Source organism: Phascolarctos cinereus, unplaced genomic scaffold (genome assembly GCF_003287225.1).
Source record: "Phascolarctos cinereus isolate Bilbo 61053 unplaced genomic scaffold, phaCin_HiC Scaffold_2;HRSCAF=192, whole genome shotgun sequence".
NCBI classification, from domain to species: Eukaryota; Metazoa; Chordata; class Mammalia; order Diprotodontia; family Phascolarctidae; genus Phascolarctos; species Phascolarctos cinereus.
In genome coordinates, this window is record NW_027555625.1 from 81,050,234 (window position 1) to 81,066,979 (window position 16,746).

The 16,746-nt window shown below is 38.7% G+C and overlaps 1 protein-coding gene across 4 annotated transcripts in view; it reads right to left on the reverse strand.

The window, feature by feature from the left end:
* Positions 1–503: 503 nt before the first annotated feature.
* The window catches only part of PRKD3 (protein kinase D3), a 99,737-nt gene continuing 83,494 nt past the window's right edge, over positions 504–16,746 (reverse strand). For all 4 annotated transcript variants that reach the window (XM_020964837.2, XM_020964838.2, XM_020964839.2 and 1 more), the window contains 5 exons: positions 12,202–12,363; positions 11,312–11,410; positions 10,116–10,383; positions 4,572–4,657; positions 504–3,612 (listed from right to left, as the gene is read on the reverse strand). In XM_020964837.2, the coding sequence (XP_020820496.1) occupies positions 3,439–3,612; positions 4,572–4,657; positions 10,116–10,383; positions 11,312–11,410; positions 12,202–12,363 (789 nt within the window). In that variant the 3' untranslated portion in view covers positions 504–3,438. The remainder of the gene's footprint in view (positions 3,613–4,571; positions 4,658–10,115; positions 10,384–11,311; positions 11,411–12,201; positions 12,364–16,746) is intronic.

A 16,746-nucleotide genomic window follows, 5' to 3' on the forward strand; every position in this document is an offset into this window, starting at 1 on the left:
CTTTGTCCCTTTATAATATTTACGTGATTAGGGTAATCAAATGATACCTCTGCCCTTTAATATAAAAAGTTCATTTCCTTATTAAAGTCTTCAGACAACTGTGTTAAGTTCTCTAGTAACTGCAGCAGCTGAGGGAGAGTTTTAGTTTGGGAACTGTGGGAAGCAAAAATGATCCCTAAGTTGTATTTCATGAAATGATGCAGAATGCTGTCCTCAAGCCTGCTGTTGCACTGTATTAGAGAGTTAAGCCTTCATATTCTTACCCAGTATTTGTTATAGAAGGAATTACTTTCAGCATGATTTTAAAATCAGTTTCTCTAGTAAGTGCCCCCTAATTCTGAAGCAGGAGTTCCACCTGTAGATAATTTCCCCTCAGAACAGCACCATCAATACTGAGATCCAGGAAAATGAAATACAACAAAACAAGAAAGAAAAATTTGCATTTACAAAGGTCTTAAAGAGACAGGATAGTTCTTCCAAGTTTTCTCACTAGAAATGATCAATTCAATAGGGAAATACACTTTATTTCCAAGGTATTAAGAAGATATTTACAAACAACAGGGTGTAACAAAAATATAAAAAAAAAAGGACTGGACAGTGTCATAGGCTTGATATTTTACAAGAGCAAATATTTCTAGCAAACATTGTAATACTTCTCATACAAATACAACTTGAATTCAAGATAAAAAGGTTATTTATGTGGGTTATACAGCTTTGGAGCAATTTAGCCAACTCCACATTATCTGATAGTGACTTATTTCTTAAAACATACAAAAAAAAGAGTGCAATTAATTTCATGGCTTACAATGTTTGAGTACGGAATTTTAGCAAACTAATAACATTCCAGTTATTTTTTACATTATTATGTGGTTCGTTACCACTGCATTTGTGTGGCAGCCCAGAACAGCTTCATTCCACAAGTCTGCTATCATAATCTGGCTCATTTATCCTTAGTTTTTATTTTAACAAAGAGGCTAACTTTGGAGGAATTTGAGGAACTATAACATTATATATTTAGCTGGTGCAAAAGTCTGGGTTTTTTTTAACACCTTTTTTTTTTGTCTCTACATTAATGTGGATAGTTTGTAAGAATCACTGAGGGAAGTCACCCAGAGATGTTTCAGAATGGGTCAGAAATCTTTAAAGACCGTGTTCAGGGCAGTCCCGCCTGAAGTGAGGGGATGGTACAGCAGTGGATTTTGAGGCTTCCTTCCAGTTTCATGATTCTGTGAATGTAACAGAAAATTCCTCTGTCCCCTTAAATGCAGCTGGATTTGTCACAAGAGTTTGTACTTCAGAATTCAAAAGAAATCTTCACTGTAGCCACTATGGAACATTAGATGTCATAAAGCAGAGTGACTAGATTTCTTGTAGATTGGTGTGTTGGTTTTTTTCTTAATTACTTGAGCATGCTACAGATAACAACTCTTTCAAAAGGCCTAAAGCCACACGAGTAGAGAGCAAGTGCACCTTTGGGCAGTAAAAAAGCTGTTCTTGCTCTCATCAGCCTGCTGGAGGGGAGGGCTGCACACGAAGTGAAAAGTGAGGAGGGCCTTCTTTTGCCTATGCAGCCGACAGTCTTGCCATTTAAGTTAGCGCTATTAACAGCTATCAGTGGAGACCACAAAGAGGCAAGGTGGAACAGAGGAATCACGTGCGGGGTTTGGAGTCAGAGGACGGGGCAAGCTCTAGTTCACCACTTACCATCCTCCCTGTGTGAGTGGAGGCAGATCACTTACCTCTCTGACTCCAGCTTCCCCATTTGTGCAATGAGGGGGTGGTACCAGACTCCCTCTGAGATGTTTTCAAGCTCTAAATCTATTAAACTGTGATCAGAAATTCACAAGTATAAACTGTATGAATTTACTAATTAGCTGCAATAACAATTAACTGGTCCAAGACTGCTAGGACATCTGGTGACAGCTGTACAATGGTAGCTGCTGACAGGTGTGTTGAGGACATCCTAAGATGCTATTTTATATGTACTGGTTAATTACATTAAAAAATTTGGCAAAAAAACACCCCAAGTGGGCTATACCCTAGGGTGTGCTGGTAAATGTTTAACAACTGCTTCTTGGGGGGGGAGACTATGTCCATGGCACATTTTAAAATTTAATTGCATTATTAACATTTTCTCTATCACTTTCTTAAGTAAGTCATAATCAACAAAACAATAAGCCCAAGCCCTAATTTGTAGCATTTGCCAATTTCCAAGGTGTAAATGCTCACACTGAAAATAAAACAATTGGGTCAGAGCAGGCTCTAGCACAGCCCTGGCTACACCCCAGATCAGGTGAGCTACCTGGGATAATTTAGTGTTAACGAGACAAAAAAGGTGACTTTACAATTAACAGAAGGGGTTTGCTGTTTCAATCACTTAGAGATGTGCTTCAGTTAAAAAGTCTAAAGACCTGTAAGACCCTCCATATTACAGGAAACGCAAAGGAGAAGATTGGTTTGGTTGTCTATACCTGGTAAAGTCTAGACTGCTACTTAAAACTTTCACCTATCAATGACCTTAGTGAATATTTAACACACTCATCCCTCCTCTTACTTTAGTCAAACCTGTGTGATAGTAACCTGATAAATAGACCTGTGCTAAATGAACGTTAGACTCCCAAGGAGGAGACTAAAATGTGAATGAGAATGGGAATATTTAGCAGCCAGAGCCAGGCTTTATTATAAGAGTCTACTGCCACCCTGGCATTCAGATCAATGCTTTGTAATCTTGGTTTTGAAACAACCATGTAGACTCCATTATCTCAAAATGTGTTACAAAATATTCAAAGCAAAATTAATCCACTAATTTAAAAATTATTTGCCATGTAGTATATACAGTGTCACAACTCCAGAAAGGTTGGGAATCACTGATTTAAAAGTTTGATTCACTTTCTAAAGAAAAGTGAATCAACTAACCCCCTTTTTTACACATACAGGGGAAAATCTTCAACTCCTACAAGGATCAGTCAAATAAATGTTTAGAGTCAACAGCAAATCATATGGTCATTGTTTCCCAATGATCTCTTAAATGCAAGCCTGTCCAATAACCAGCCTTTTAAACTACATCCAAATTTTGCAACTTGGGCTAACTTGATCAGGCAAACAATCTGTTACTAGCTTGGTTTTCCATAATGTACAAAGTTAAAAAGGGAGAGTGTATTTAAATGCCAGAAAACAACAGTAACTGAAGTTATAGAAAAATACAAAAGCTAATTATGACTGCATGTGATAACACACTTTTGAAAGCTTACAGGAATTCTTCATTCTGCTTTCATTTCTCCTCTCCTGTACCTACATCTCACACACTATGGCACTGGCATCATATATCACATCATGTTTCCTCGCTCCCTTACAGATAACAGGCTAATCAAGAGTGGCATTTATGCAGATCAGCTCACAAGTGGAAATCTTCCATACTTAAATGAGCGTGTTGGTGACTTAAGGATCTTCTTCCATGTCATCAGGATTGGGAGCCATAATGAAGTGCTTTGGGTACACAAGGTTGTGCTCGTTTGCATGCACTTCCCAGCGGGCATCATCGCTTTCATGGGTGATGTAACGCTCTCCAATTCGTGTTTCAAACTCTCTAAGGTCAAGCCAAGTTTGATAATCCTGAGAAAAAAATACAATGCTTTAACCAAAACCATAAAATAAATTCTAAATATATCAAGGACGTGTTCTTTTTTTTTCTTTGGATTATTAATTATTGCTAATCCCACAAATTATGCAAAAATTTTCAGAGTTAAAGAATCAGTTAACAGTCACTTCATCGAAATAACTGCTAGTTGGTTTTTCAGTACGTGTTTCTCATGAATGAGGTAACCACGTTTCAGAGACTCTCAGAAAGGTATGTGCCTCATGTCCCTGAGTGTAATTAAACACTTCTTTCTGGTAGAGTTAAGTCCTGTAATTTTCCCCTCTAGTTTTTGTGAAGAGAAATAAAGCTCTTAGAACCTATATGTGTTCTCATTAATCAATATTTGGTGACTTCTAAAAATGAGAGCATCACTACAGAAATTTATTTTTCTGTAATCATTATACCTCTTCATATTATGCTCTAGGTTCTTGAAATTTTCTATATAAGAATCTATTTATAATATAAGAAATCTTGATATAAGAACAAATTTATTATTAGTCCAAAACATATATATTTCAAGTAGGATTTCTATTCAATTACAAATATGAACTTTTTACTAGCTATCAAAAGCTATCACCAGTATTCTAGCTCGGGCATGGTGTACACCCAAGAGGAAGGCAAAGTAAACAATACTTAAGGCCAATATGAAAAACTTAGAGGGAACCCAAAACCTCCAAAAACTTGTTTTAAAGAATGTATTATAAAAAAAAAAGAAAACAAAAAACCCAGCAGTGAAGAAAATTTAAGGTTAACAAAAGACTTAGAAATCTCAGCAGAAACAATGACCTGCAATTCAGTTTAACCATGTAAATCAGTTTGAGAAATATGTCCTGGAGTTTCAGGAGAATCTAACGATTTTGTTTGCCAATATGGAAGAATTCATTATCAGCCAATGAGAGACTACCATAGGTACTGCAAGTGAATACAATTTTACCTGTAACCAGGGGTGACTGAGAGATTTGTCAACACTATAGCGTTTCCTCATCTTCACCTGAAGTAAGTTGTTTATTAAATCAATTGCTAATGAAAAAAGAAAAGTTAATGTTACTAAAAAACAAAACTTGCCATTTTTAACCCAAGAGGGATAAATAAGATTTCACAATGGTTTAGTAGGACGGTATCTCATGATTAGGAGTGAAAGGATATTATTTGTCTATAGCCATCTGACCTCCCTCAAATCCCCTGATGTCAGCTCTCCTTTTCTCTTCCTTTACTCCAGTCTGATGAAGATAGAGCTTTTTTTCCTTGACAAGGCCAAACTCTCTAATCTATTTGCTGCTATCTCTAGCAGATTGCCTCCCCAACCCCCAAGCTCTTCCTATTCACTAGTTCTATATACCCTGGTCTCCTTCATCCTTGAAAAAGAAATCCTAATTTGATCCTTCCATTCCCTTAAATTATCATCCTATCTCTCCTCTCTTCTCCATAACTTCTAGGAAAAGTGGTCTATTCCTGCTGTCTACACTGTGTCTCAAACTCAACATGTCCAACCTTTTGGGGCGGAGCCAAGATAGCAGCATGAAAGCAGTAACTTGCTTGAGCTCTCCCCCAAACCCCTCCACAATACCCACAAAAAAATGGCTCTAAACAAATTCTAAAGCAGCAGAACCCACAAAAAGACAGAGTAAAACAAATTTCCAGCCCAAGACAGCCTGGATGGTTGATCGGAAAGGCATATTGTGCTGGGCGGGAAGAGGAGTGCAGTTTGGTGTGGGCGCACAGGCCACAGTGAACCAGGAGCAGGCCTCAGAGGACTGAATCACGGGCAGCTATAGTGGCTTCCAGACTCCTCAATCCGTGAATGCCAAAGACAACTTAGAAGGTCAGCAGGAAAAGTCTGTTTTTTCCGTGAGAGAAGAGCTAGGTCAGAGCCAGTTCCAGAGTGCAGAGCTTGGGCGCAGGGGCGCTGGCTGTGTCCTGAGCTTCCAGCCCACAGACTGAGGGGGAATCAAGTGGCTGATCAGAGGGGGACTGCAGGGATCTCTTTACTGGTGCTGTGGCAGGAATCTCTTGCTTTGCCTGTGCTTGGATCTGGGTCACAGTTCTGGGTGGCGGTCCTGGGGTGAGGAGGAGCGCTGGCGTGGTGGAGCTTGTAGTGGCAGTGGAGAGGAAACCCTCCTCTCACACCTCCAAGAGAGAAAACACTGCTTGTGGCTGGTCACTCAAAGACCAGATCTCAGGCCAGGAAAAGAGTAAATACCTTGACCCTTTTATCATACCACCTTGGAAGAACTGAAAATTTACAGGTCCCTAGAAGTATCTCTGAAAACAGCTATACAAACCCCCGAAGCTTGGGACAGTGCATTCTCCACATTGGAAGCATACCTCTACCTTAATAAAGGGTTTAAAACTCAAGTCGTTGGCTGGGATCATGAGCAAACCTCTCAAAAAGAGTCAGACTACATTATTTTACTTTGGTGACAAAGAATATCAAAACATACAACCAGAAGAAGACAACAAAGTCAAAGCTCCCACATCCAAAGCCTCCAAGAAAAATATGAATCCGTCCCAGGCCTTGGAAGAGCTCAAAAGGGATTCTGAGAAGCAAGTAAGAGAAGTAGAGGAAAAACTGGGAAGAGAAATCAAAGTGATACAAGAAAATCATGAAAAACAAGTCAACAGCTTGCTAAAGGAGACCCAAAAAAATAATGAAGAAAATAACACCTTAAAAAATAGCCTAACCCAAATGGCAAAAGAGGTCCAAAAAGCCAATGAGGAGAAAAAATGCCCTAAAAAGAAAAACTGGACAAATGGAAAAGGAAGTCCAAAAGATTACTGAAGAAAATACTTCCTTAAAAATTAGAATAGAGCAACTGGAAGATAGTGACTTTATGAGAAATCATAACAGAGTAGAACAAATGCAAAAGAATGAAAAATTAGAAAACAATGTGAAATATCTCATTGGAAAAACAGCTGACCTGGAAAATAGATCCAGGAGAGAGAATTTAAAAATTATTGGACTATCTGAAAGCCATGATCAAAAAAAGAGCCTAGACATCATCTTTCAAGAAATTATCAAGGAAAACTGCCCTGATATTTTAGAACCAGAGGGCAAAACAGAAATGGAAAGAATCCACTGATATCCCCGTGAAAGAGATCCCCAAAGGAAAACTCCTAGGAATATTGCAGCCAAATTCCAGAGTTCCCAGGTCAAGGAGAAAATATCGCAAGCAGCCAGAAAGAAACAATTCAAGTATGGTGGAAACACAATCAGGATAAACACAGGATTTAGCAGCTTCTACATTAAGGGACTGGAGGGCATGGAATATAATATTCTGGAGGGCAAAGGAATACAACCAAGAATCACCTACCCAGAAATACTAAGTATAATCCTTCAGGGGAAAAAATGGTCATTCAGTGAAATACAGGACTTTCAAGCATTCTTGACGAAAAGAGCAGAGCTGAATAGAAAATTTGACTTTCAAATACAAGACTCAAGTGGAACATGAAGAGGTAAACAGGAAAGAGAAATCATAAGAGACTTATTAAGGCTGAACTGTTTACATTCCTGCATGGAAAGATGATATTTATAACTCATGAGACCTTTGTCAGTATTAGGGTAGTGGGAGGGGAAAAATTATATGTATGTATGTATGTATGTATGTAAGTATGTATGTATAGATATATAGATAGACAGACAGACAGACAGACAGACAGACAGACAGACAGATAGATAGATAGATAGATAGATAGATAGATAGATAGATAGATAGATAGATAGAGATAGATAGATAAATAGAGGGCACAAGGTGAGTTGAAGATGAAGGAGTGATATCTGGAGAATAAAATTAAGGGGTGAGAGAGGATTACGCTAGGAGAAGGAGAAAGGGAGAGGTAGAATAGGGTACATTACCTTGCACAAAACAGACAAGAAAAGGTTCTTACAGTGGAGGGGAAACAGGGGAAGGTGAGAGGAAATGAGGGAATCTTATTCTCATAGGATTTGGCTTAAGGAGGGAATAACATACACACTCAATTGGATATGGAAATCTGTCTTACCCTACAGGAAAATAGGGGAGGAAGGGGACAAGAAAGCAGAGTGATGATAGAGAGAAGGGCAGACTGGGAAAGGGGTAATCAGAAGGAAGCACTTCTGAGGAGGGACAGGGTCAAAAGAAAGAACAGAATAAATGGGGGGGCAGGATAGGATTAAGGGAAATAGAGTTAGTTTTTCACAACATGTCTACTATGGAAGTGTTTTGCATAACTGCACATGTATGGCTTGTATTGACTTGCCTGCCTTTTCAGTGAGTGGGTGGGGTGGGAGGAAGGGAGAAAATTTGGAACCCAAAGTTTTAAAAACACATGTTTAAAAAAAAATGTTTCCATATGCAACTGGGAAATAAGACATACAGGAAATGAGGTACAGAAATCTATCCTGCCCTACAGGAAAATAGAATGGGAAGGGGATAAGAGAAGCGGGGAGGGGGGAGAGATAGAAGGGAGGGCAGACTAGGGTAAGGGGTATTCAGAATGCATGCCCTCTTGGGGTGGGGGGAGGGGCAAGATGGGGTGAAAATATGGAATTCAAAATCTTGTGGAAGTAAATGTTGAAAACTAAAAATAAATAAATTTATATATTAATATATATATATATATATATATATATAAAAATCACCTTTCCTATCAAACTTACCCCTCATGCTTCCTGACACCTAGGTGCATTCTTGACTCTTCACTCTCCGTATACATATCCAGTCAGTTGCCAAGTCTTTTCGTTTCTGCATCTCAAATCTGTCCCCCTCTCTCATATGGCCATATCCCTAGCTCACTGCCCTCATCACCTCATATGGGAATTGAAATTTCAATAGCCTTCAGTTTTCCACAGAGCTGCAGACTTCCCTAAAGTGAAAGTCTGACCTACTCAATAAACCACAGCAGCAAACTACGATCTCTAGGGTCAAATATAACCCCCTCTGTCACTTAAGACCCTTCATAAGCTGGCTCCAATATACGACAACCTTACTACACACAACCCTTTCACACACTACACTCCAGCCAAGCCAGCCTCCTTGCTGCTCTCTCTGGCTCCTCTGTTCTTGCAGGGTTTGGCCCCCAGGCCTAGCAGACTTCTCAACTCTTGTCTCTGAGAAGGCTTTGCTTCGCTTCCCATGCACTTGTCACCTTCTACAGAAGCCCTTTTCTGATCCCCTGCTGCTGGTGCTTTCCCCATCCAAATCATCTTGTATGTATATTTATATTTATACACACGGTCTTCCCCAACAGAATGTAAACTATGTAAGGAGAGGAATGACTTCTATTTTGTCTCTCTATCTCCCTTGCTAACCACACAGTTGTTTAATAATGTGTTGGTTTATTTACCAATTACTTGAAAGAAAGAGCTGTGATAAAAGAGGAAGGCGGACCATACAAAAATATGGAAATCCATAAAAACAGTGTGGTGATGAGAATAAATGGAGAAAAACAGAAGTGATATTGTGGGAACATAATTCAGATAGTTTAGTCACAGATATGAATGATGCTTTCTTAATAAAAACCATAAGTTTTAAGAGGTAAAATCCAGTAGTAGTCCTAGGGGACTTGAGCTAAAGTTTCTTTTTACTAACATGATTCACCTTCAATCTCAGGAAAAAAAAAACATCTAATAAGTTCTGCGAAAATAAAGATATGGTCCCATGGGCAGAGCCTCTAAAGAGATAGAAAGGATGGGAAGCTTCCAAAGTCAAACAGGAACAATACAACTGAAAATTATTTCAGTGAAAAACTGGGGGGAAGGATTGAAATGAACCCATGCGGACACTTGGTAAGTTGTCTGATGAAAGAAGGCTTGATGACTGTAGACAAGTCACTTAATTTCCTATATCTGGTTTTCTTGTCTGTAAACTGAGGTATCTGAAACAGAACAGGGCCTCTGAGGTCCCTTCCAGCACTGTGATCTAGGATTCTAGGGGAACACTTCCAAGTGGGCCAGCCCAGGAAGGAGGAGACGAACAGGAGGCAAGAACCGTTTAGAGAAGGGAAACATATGTTATACTGAGGACAGTGAGTACGACTATCTGTTGACTTTAAGGCTCATCTAGGGGAGAAGTAGGAAGCATACAGCTACAAAGAAAGCTAATGCTGGGAAAGTAAGGCTATCCTGTAACCCACGACAAGGTGTTAGCAGGGCAGTGTCCACAAGCAAGGTTTTAGAAAGATGAAAGCTGAGACGGTACTGCAGAACAGGGCTCAGCTGCAAGGCAGAGGGTCCATCAGAAGGACACTGATGTAATCCAGGTAGAAGGTGATGAGGGATAGGCTGATAAAATGGGAAAGGAAAGAGAGAGTTTTAAATAATAACATGAAAGAAGAACCTACAAGACTTAGTGAGTGACTGAATATGGCTGGCAAGTAAAAAGAATCAGAGATGACTCAGGATACAGACAGGACTGGGGAGTCAGAAGGAGAAACTTGCTTTGGAGGAAAGGAGATAAGTTTAGACTCAAGCTTATAAAATCAAATTCACTGAATTCCTTACCTTCACCAGAAATTTCTTTCCATGGATTTGGTGGGTACATAAATGCAGCATTTTGAATTTGGTCATTTATATCTTCATCTTCGTTAAATGGAAATGTGCCACTAAGGCTCACATAAACAATAACTCCCACTGACCACATATCCAGAGAACGATTATAACCTTTGCTCCTGAGAACTTCAGGTGCTAAGTATGCTGGGGTTCCCACCACAGATCTCCTAAAGGACTTTTCACCTATGATGCGTGCAAAGCCAAAGTCACACAGCTTCACCTGAAAATCAATAATACCACTAAGTTACATAGATGTAACTTAATATACATACATACATACATACATATATATATCAGTTATATATATGCATGCATGTACATATATAAACTTACCCCAAATAGCATAACATTATAACTATTTCAATATTACTTATAAACTATGAGAACTTTAAATCTGAAATCATTTAAATAAAATATGCAAAACCATATATGTTCCACATTTCTGGGTTAACCATGTTAACCACGACATTAAATAAATATCAATCAATCAACAAATATATAAATGAACAGATAAAAAAAAACACCTCTGATGGGAAGCTTCAGTCTTTTAATTGACACCTTTTCCCTTGCCAAATTATTGGGCCAAGAGGGAAACTCCACCAGGAAGTTTCAGTCTTAAGAAGCTAAGTTCTGGGACAGCTAGGTGATGCAGTGGATAGAGCACCAGCCCTGAAGTGAGGAGGACCCGAGTTCAAATCCGGCCTCAGACCAAACACTTGACACTTACTAGCTGTGTGACCCTGGGTAAGTCACTTAACCCAAATTGCCTAATTAAAAAAAGAAAAGAGTGCAGAAGCTAAGTTCTTTCAGTGTAAGAAGACTGTACACTAAAAGATAAAATGTAAGATAACTGGACCACTTTGTCTTTGTATCCCAGAAACTCCACACAGTGACTCCCATGTAATAGCTGCTTAATAAATATTGAATTGAATATTAGTAAAAACTGCAAATATACATGACAATGGAAAAACCTTAGTGCTACGACAGCGGAAAGGATAAGAAAGGCTAACACATTTAAAAGCAAGATGTCTAATGAGATGGCATTTATTTTTAATCACTAGCTCCTCATGCAGTGCCCTGCATGCCAAGACACCCCACTTCTGATCAACTCTCTTTTTTCACGTGTCAGGTAGCAGCATATCACTCACCTGAGGGAATGGCTCTGCTGAGGCTAGCAGCACGTTCTCTGGTTTTAAATCACAGTGCACAATATTCTTAAAATGTAAGTTCCTCAAAGCAACAAGTATCTGTGAATGAAATAAAGTGATATTTTAATTGTTAGGATACTTATCTGTCCAGGCAGTGAGAAAAATCTAACAGTCAATGGGACAGTATAATATTGGGTTTTAATTGGGAGCTCAATGGAAAAAATGGACCTAGAAGTCTCATCAATTAGTTTCCACTAAAATTTATTAAGATTTCATTGGAATAGTAAAGCTATATTGTTCCTTGCCAAATTTATTATTGAGAAGTAGTATGTCATCATGCAAACAAAACTAGATAGGAAACCTGGGTTTGAAGCTGCTCTCATGTGAGCCTGGTAAAGTCACTTAACTTCTCAGTGTGTCTCTATGATCATTTACACAAGTAATGGGAGGGTAGGCCAATGGTGGGAAATGATCAAAGTCCTCCTAAAAGTGCCCTCAGCAAAGGGTCAAGTGTGAATGAATGTCCAGCTCCATGACAAATGCTCCAGTCCAGCAAAAGTCCATGCCATGATCTCATCAAGTGGACTGAAGGAGATTCACTGATTGGAAACTCTCCTGATCAATCCCTTGATACAAATAAGCAGGGATAACAATGCCCACATTACTGAATGCACAGGGTTGTTATAAGGACATCTTGAAGATGTTTTTTTGAGGATCACCATTATATTTTAACTGTTCTCAATTTTATAACATCTTTTAAATTAAAAAAACAAACAAACACCCTAGGGCACACTGTCTATAAATCTCTCCCATTCCCACTCTCCTACGTAGAAGTATAATTTTCCTTTTAAGTTAAAGTTATTCTCTACCTCAAGAAAGAAAAGAAATACCTGGGTGACCATGAATTTAGTAATTCGCTCAGGAAGCCTGCTTTTTTCGCTAGAAAGAATCATTTCTAGCATATCTCCATGTAGCTTTTCCATGACTACAAAGACTCGTTCTGGGGTCTCAAACATACATTCCAGATTTACGATCCCAGGATGGTGCAAATTCTGAAAAGTTACAGAATGTTGACAGAGAAAATCCAAGCAGAAAGAGAGAGATACATACAACTATTATCTATCTGTCTATCTACCCACATGTAATCTTTGCAATGTGTTTCACGTTGTGCCACAAAGTAAAATTGTTATTTAGGTAAAAATGACATAGGAAAAAAATGAAATTAAGAAACTCAACAGAATAAAAGCAAACCAAATGAAGCAAATGCAGAAATGATGCCAAGATGATGTATTTCTCCAAAGTACAGTCTGATGAGCCAATTGCTTGTAAACCATTGGAAGGATGTACGTATGTCTTCTGGGAGGTGACCCCAAAGTTGAATATACAAGTGGAACAACGCTAGATGGACATTCTTGTGGAATGAGATTATCTAGTTGTCAATCCAGTTTTGTAAAAGTCAAATCAGTGGTTGCAAAGGCCAGCAACTACAATGGTGATTTCCTGCTCAAATGGTAATAAACATAGAATTCAGGATGGGCTACTCAGAGGTCACTGAGTCCAACACTCTGATTTTATGGATGAGGAAACTGAGGCACTGAAGAGATAGAAAGTGATAGTCTTTTCACTTGTTTCTTATTCTCAGAAAGGCATAATCAGTGAACATAAAGCCCCAAACATTGTATTTGAAAACTGAAAAAGAATAATTTCCTCAGACTGTGTGGAGTAATGAGCAATATTTGTAAAGCACTGTGCCTGGCACACAGCAGGCACTATATAAATGCTAGCTATTATTATTATTAATAGAATTTTTTAAAAAGCACATATGAGAGTAAAATGGTAGTAGTGGCTTCTATCAGAAGAAATAGTAAAAATAAGGCTATGCAGACTCTAGGACATTAGAGGAGTGAGTCACTCTGGATAACTAGGTCTTCTGGGTACCTCAGGGTTAACCCTTTAAGTGCTGGGACTTTAACTTTTTATGTATTTTATATTCTACTATGTCAAATAGACATTTCCCATTTTGTGCTTTCAATTAGCAGTGGGCCCAAAAGATCCTTTGAGTATTTTACTGATTCCTACTCATACAAAACATGGTCTAAAATTCCAAGGGGTGAATTGATCTGTCTCTTACTGAGCCATCAGCATTTTCCTGTGGTTGTCCTCTTCAAGTGATGTAAAGATGTCAGTTTTTATCCATTTTATCCTTTATCTTCTAGTATAGTTTTTTTTTTAACTCTGTCCCTCTATCTGTTGCCTTTTACTGGAAGAAGACCTTGGTTAGGATAAGCCTACCTTCCTCTACACAACTAGAGGTGAGAGACTGGGTCTATAACGCCACTAGTTCAGAGAACTCCCTCAGGAGAGCACTCCCTCTACCAAGTCAGGTCCGCACCTTCTCTGCAAATTTGTGCCTTAGAGAGTTGTCAAGGTCACTGAGAAGCGAACTGACCTGCCTAGAGTCCCTTAGCTGGTATGTGTCAGAGGCAGGCCTTGGACAAGGCCTTCCTGTCTTTGAGATCAACTCTCCATCTACTACGCCATGGTGCTTCTCATGGTCAGTGTACACAGCAGATGTTTTCTAAATATTTGTTGCAATGAGTTGTCCTGCCTTGTCTATACCTCCCCTTGTCCCATTAGCAGCTGCCACTTTATGGAGGTGAGTCTCTGGAGGGAGCTGGGGAAAGTAGGGTACAATTCATATAATAATCTGAAGGCTGTTTCTGCAGCCACAAGCTGATGAAAGAAAGCATGGTGCCAATCAAAGACTTGAGCTAAGTAATGTCTTTGACTATAGGTATCCCATTTCTGGCTTGAGATTTTGCACAGGGATTTAGTACAAGATCTTTCCTGGAGGTTGACTGCTTTGTGAATGGACTGTCTGTTAGTCTAATCAGTATTCCTTTCTCCTCCAGGAACTGGCTGACCTCTGATAGGCTTCTGGCCTCTAGTTCCATATAAACAAGTCTCTTGCCTCTGGTCCTCAGGAACTATATACAAAATTGTATTCCAATCTCATACACTCTGCAGATGGATCAGAATAGTATATAGTATACAGCAAAGGTGTCGAACATTCCCTGCCACACTCCTGAGTGTGGCTTGAACCAAATTAAAATGTAATTGGAAAACACTTGGCAAAATAAATAAGAATACAATAAAACACAGATAATGCTAGTACATGGTTTTCTAAATCAATATGTGGCCTATTGAGACCCTTATGTACATTTCAGTAGACCCCATTTCTACTTAAGTTTGACACTGCTGCTCTACTACATCCCTCCCAGTTACAGCTTATCACTTGTCCAGGCGCAGAAATCTTCTAGCTAATGCCTCCGCGACTCGCTGCCTTCTTTGTTATTTTTGTCTGCTGCTAGTCATCATTCCTATTGCCCAAACTGTTTCTCCTGCCCAAAATCCCCCTTTTTTTCTTTCATGTATACAAATCCTGCCACCCTTTCAACGCCCAGTTCAAAACCCAAATCCTCCATATAACTTTTCCTTACCACCTCCCACCATCAGTGCAAGTGAAATGTCAGTTGGAGACACACATGGTAAAAAGTTGTCAGTTTTTCCAAAGTGTAACAATGCCACAGGCCAAATTAGTGAGACTGCATCATACCTAAAGCATTTAAATAATCACTGATTGCAGTTGTAATATATCAAAGTCTGCATTTCTTGCCCAATGTCAAAATAAACATCACATCGTGCAATCCGAATGTATAGGCAGGCAACAGACCCAAAGTGGGCAAAATTAGCTATATTTTTCAGGTCTTTATGACAACATATATTTACCCTTAAAATAGTAAGAACTTTGTTTTCTTTTACAGAACAGTAGTTGATTCATTCTTACTAAAGGATTTTGAAGATTCCTCACAGGAGGTACTCTGTAAATGTTTGCTGCTTGTAATGAAAATCAGTGACCTGTGGATGGCCACTGGCTCTAAGACACAGAGACTTTCAGCGAAGACACATAAATGATAACACCATGCTTCCTGCAGAATCCTCAGAAGCATGCATGGCTACTTATACGTAAAGAAGAAGAGAATCTTTGTTTAATTTAATTAAAAATAAATTATGAATTGTTCAACTGAATTTGTTAACCATTAATAATTGGAAGCAGGGTAAGTTGGGCTGAAATTCTTCCCCATTCCATTTGAAGATTTCCTGTACAGATTTAAGTGAGTTTTGTCTTTGCTCCTATCCTGCTAAAACTGAATAGAAAGTATCCATATTATACTTAAGATCAAGTAGGGGACTGATATGTTCTTAACTTTTTAATTACTTTTTCTTGAGAAAGTTACAGTTCAAAAATAAAATATTTCAGAAAAGATATAAAGTAAGCACAATCTCACCATGGTATTTATATCAAACATTTTTATACTTCATGCATGTAATGATGTAATCACCAGTTCATCAACTCAAATATTTTTACTGTAAACAATTACATAAGTTCCCCCAAACACTGATTACTACTGATACAACCCATTCAAAAGACAAAGTCTTTCAGAGAAGCAGCACAGTAATTTATTGCATCAAGGATTCCAATCATCAATTTAGAGCAAGAATTTTTAACAAGGGGTCCATAGGCTCCAAAGGGATCTATGATATACTTTCAAGGGGTCTATGAACTTATATGAGGAAAAAAGTTATATCTTTATTTTCATTAACCTTTAGTTTCCTTTGCAATCCTATTTTATTATATACAGTTAAAAGAAAACATTATTTTAAGAAGGGGTCCATAGGTTTTACAAGACCACTAAAGGAGTCCACTGAGGCAAATCTCTGAGCAGCGTAACTTATTAACAGGGGCATGCTGCCTGCCAAAAAATGGATCAATGGATTGCCTCCATTAATGCCAAAGACCCCAAGCAGACACACAGCTCGCTTTTTATAGGTTTTGGGGAGTACAGAACAAAGAACAAAACAGGATAGATGATGTCATGGGATTGAGCACAAAATGACTGGTTACAAAGTTGAGGAGCAGGGACCAACATGATTGGTTGTAAGTTTGGTAATCAGGACAAGCAACCACCACCCTTCTCTCATCAGACTAAGAAGTGCTCATTGTTTGAGTCTAGGTGAGAAATAACATCCCAGACTTTTGGACAGCAAACCACACATCCTTTAAGGATAGCTTGGTGAAATAAAGATATGAGGCCCAATCCCCTCACACATTCCCCAAGGTCAGTTAAACTTCTTAAGGCAAGAAGAATTGCATTTTTAAATGTAACCCATTACAAGCCAGAAGAATCACTGAACCAAGTTCAAAGAACTACGACTTAAGCAGTTACAGGACAAAAGCAATTACAGGACAAAATCAATTACTTGTAAATAGGATCAATAAGAAAATGATGCAGGATCAATCTTCATTTTCTCACCATGACACAAAAACAGTTAAGAACCTCTGGTTTTTAAGGCAACATCTTTCCTTCTCTCAT